We start from the raw sequence: 3998 nt of genomic DNA, 5'->3' as shown, positions 1-3998 counted from the left end.
GTAGGTGGACAAAAAAAGTAAATCAATATTTTTATACATACTATTTTGATTTCTGCTCAAAATTGTAGGCTTAGGCGGAAACGCCTTACAGTCTAAGATCCCATGTACCCTCAGAACCAATGTACCCTAAGAACTCGATGTACCCTTTTTCGATGTACCCTTGGATCGTGGGCCAAAAAATAGTTTTAAAACGAAAAAAAAATTTTTGCTAATTTTTTTTGTCTGAAATTTTCAGATTTTGTCTGAAAATCTTAAAATTTGAGCTCTAGGACCTTCTCCATTAGCCTAAAAATGGTCCACACTAAAACCAAAAAAGTGGGCCCTATTTTTTAAGCTCAGAAATTTATTTTAGAGCACTTTCCGAAAAAAAAAATTGGAAAAAAGTTTTTAGAAAAAACAATGTTTTTGGCTGAAAATTCAAAAATTCAATTTTTTCAGAAAAATGGAAACACCGGCTACCATCATCATGGTCACCATGGACCCCCTCATCGTGGAAACGGCCGTACGGCATTTGGCGAAACAGAACGTCTCATCGAGGAGCATCCCTGAAAATTAGGCTCCGCCCCCTTTTCATTTTTTTAAAAAATAATCTTCTTTCTCTAACTTCATAATATTTTTTGTTTGTTTCAGATTTTTTTTTCAGAATTTTAAAATTTTTGAAAAAAAAAATTTTCAGAATTTTTTTTTTCAAAAATTCCAATTTATAAAATTCCCAAAAATTATAATTTATGTCTCTCAAAAATCTCTTTGTTTGTCTCAAAAAATGACCATATCCTCACAAACGCCCCGCCGCATCCCAATGATTCCAGAATAAAAATTCTAGCCATTAGGTCTTTCAGAAATAAGCCCCGCCCGCTTTTTTTTTGTTTCTCGCGAAAATTAATTCAAGAAATATTCTATTTATTACGGAAAATCCCCCATCAAAAATCCGGGTTTTCCCCAAACTTTTCTTACTGTAATATTCTTTTAAGCTCCGCCCCCTTTTCAACACACACGCACATATTACCTCTGTTTTTTTTTTCTCCTGGATCTGGAAATTAAAAAAAATCGATAATTCAATTATTGATTTTTTTTTTTCAATTCAAGACCCATTTCTCTCACATCTATGTTCTCGCCTATATACTCACTTTGTTTCTTGTATTTCCCTGATTTTTTTTTCAAAAAACAATTTTTTTTATTTAAATTTCAAATTCCCCTAACCCTAAACTGTGTATATATTCATAAATAAATCAGATAATTATTCAAAAATTAAAACAAAAAGATCTAGAAAAATCGTTGAATTAGGATTTTCAGATTTTTCTGCGAAAAATCTGAAAAAGCGGTTAAAAACAAAGGTTTTTGGACAAAATAAACACGGAATTCAGCTCTGGGACCCTTGAAAACCTATAGAACCGCTGAAAGTTCATGAAAATCCATAAAAATCGAGGTTTTCCAAAAATTAGGTCAAATCAGCTGTGGGACTATTAAAAACCTATAAAAGCGCCTCAAATTCATTGAAAATCGTAAAAATCGATGTTTTTCCAAAAATTTGGTCCGATGGCCTAGTGGATTTTTGGGCATGCAAATCTAGGAATCTCAACACCGGGGTTCGATTCCACTTGGCGTCAAACGTTTTTTGCTTTTGTGTAGACCAAGATTTAGAGGTTCTGGAAGCTTGTAGATGCTTGATTTATGATTTTTCGAATTTTTGAAAAAAATTTGATCCCAAAAATTTCAGAATTTTCGACATTCCAAGTGTTTAGAAGGTTCTAGAACCCCTAAATCTTGCTTTACACAAAAACAAAAAAAATTTAGCATCAAGTGGAATNGAACCNTGGTGTTGAGATTNGTTATTTCCATGTCCNAAAATCCACTTGCCACCTGACCAAATTTTTAGAAACCCCCGATTTTCATCAAATTTGTGAGGTTTTGTAGGTTTTAGAGGGTCCCAGAGCTGTTTTTCACAGTGAATTCATCTGAAAACATTATTTTGGCCGTCTTTTTTTCTGAAAATCGATTTTTCGGAATTTTCACTTTTCCAAAAGCCTTAAAATTTGAAAAAAAAACCGTTCTGAAAGCTTTGACAAAGCCCTAATTCTTGTTTTACACAAAAGCAAAAAAAGTTTGACGCCAAGTGGAATCGAACCCTGGTGTTGGGATTCCTAAATTTTCGTGTCCAAAAATCCACTAGGCCATCAGTGCAAATTTTTGAAAAATGTTGATTTTCATCGTTTTTTAGAGATTTCTTAGGTTTTTAAGGGTCCTAGAGCTGATTTTCATACTTATTCTGGTCGAAAATGTCATTTTTATAGTGTTTGGATCCTCCGTCAAATAAGGGTGCGAAGTTTGCTATGGGAAAAGTGGGCGGCGCTCAGCCAGGTGTACGTTGGCTTCCTTGTGTTTAAAATTTTCGAATTCCCTCCAAAAAATTTTCTGAAATATGTAATTATTCTAAAAATTTTGAAATTTCTAAATTTCAAAAATTTTTGAAAAACGCCCACATTATTGTCCTTCCAAAAAGTCGTGCATCCTATAATTTCGGCAAAAAATGACGAATTTTTTTTCTTAGAGTTTTCTAGAAAGCCTATAATTACTGTTTTAGGCATAAACAAGATTTATTTTTCCAGATAGTTATTTTTCATTTTTCTTTCGAAATTTTCCAAAAAAAAATCGGAGAAAATGTGTTTAAAATTGCCCCTAATTAAGTCCGCCTCCTCAATTGCCCAATTAGCAAATTTTCTTCTTCTAATTTATTATTTAATTCGAGTTTTCCTTTTGATGCCAAATGCATATTTTTTGGAAAATTTTCTATATGTTTTTGTGACTTTTCTAATTGCATTTTGGATTTTTCAAATATATTTTAATTGGATTAAATACAGAGAAATAGTCAACCATGAGTTAATTATAAGTAAATATTTTTTAATTTATTGGAGTTTGGCAATTTTTGGATTTGGGACAGTTATGATGATAATTGGTTATAAGTATATGGAAACGGAAGTGGTAAGCTTTTCTTTTTGGGTTTTTGGCGTTTCTACAGTAGTCCTAGACGTTCAAAACTTTGAAAATTGAACTAATGCCGCTGAGAGCTTCAAAATGAGCCCCCACAAGCCTATATTTGGTTGTATTTCGTTTTTTTTTTCAAAGGGTCATGCGCCTTTAAATTTTCCAAAATATCACAATTCCGGTATTTTAGGCTTCTAGAAGCCTCTAGAACCCCTACTTCCTGCTTTACACAAAAGAAAAAAAGTTTGACGCCGGGAGGAATCGAACCCTGGTGTTGAGGTTACTAAATTTTCATGCCCAAAAAAACACTTGGCCACCTGACACAATATTTGAAAAACCTCGATTTTCTTGGTTTTTAATAAATTTTCGGGGTTTTTAAGGGTTTTTGACGGTCGGAGAATCTATTTTTTCATTGATTTTGGCCGAAAACTTCGTGGAGAAATTGACCTGACACTTTATGATGTCATTTCTGCTTTCAACAAAAAGGGGCGGGGCTTAGTCAGAGTTTACTCAAAAGTCTGAAATTTTTGTTTTTGGCATAAACAAAATTATTTAAAAAAAAACAATTTTTATTGTTGAAAAATCTGAAAAATGAGCCTAAAATTGCCCCTATTCAAGTCAGTCTCCTCAATTGCCCAATTAGTGAATCTTCTTAATCTAATCTACTTCTCATTCAAAATGTTCCCTTTTCTGTCGCCAAATTCCAATGTTTGGGAATGTTTGAAAAATGTTTTATACGTTTTTGTGATTTTCATAATTTTGTTAGGGATGTTTAAAATATTTCTCAATTGGTGTGCAGAATTAACACCCAGAAATGATAGACTTAGGTGTGAAACATTTTTGTACATTTGGACAATGTGCATTTTTTCATTTGGGACATCAGCGATGATAATGGGAATGAAAATTGTGGAAGATTAATTGGTAGGTACCGTAAAACCTCTAATAGAACGACACCCGGATCGTCCACTTTGAGCCTATATATCTCACTTCTTTTGAAAGATATCAAAAAGTGGTTA

The 3998-nt window shown here is 32.8% G+C and overlaps 1 protein-coding gene across 1 annotated transcript in view; it reads left to right on the top strand.

Moving 5' to 3' along the window:
• Window positions 1-549, top strand: part of Cbr-daf-2 — a gene marked incomplete at both ends in the record, with an annotated part of 27200 nt that extends 26651 nt beyond the window's left edge. Inside the window, one exon of the mRNA XM_045243384.1 lies at window positions 439-549. Within this exon, the coding sequence (XP_045095781.1) occupies window positions 439-549 (111 nt within the window). The remainder of the gene's footprint in view (window positions 1-438) is intronic.
• Between the last annotated feature and the right edge of the window lie 3449 nt (window positions 550-3998).

Source organism: Caenorhabditis briggsae, assembly GCF_000004555.2.
Source record: "Caenorhabditis briggsae complete genome, chrIII, whole genome shotgun sequence".
Classification (NCBI taxonomy): domain Eukaryota; kingdom Metazoa; phylum Nematoda; class Chromadorea; order Rhabditida; family Rhabditidae; genus Caenorhabditis; species Caenorhabditis briggsae.
The sequence above is the reverse complement of the archived record's forward strand: the minus strand, read 5'-3'. Positions and strand labels throughout refer to the sequence as shown.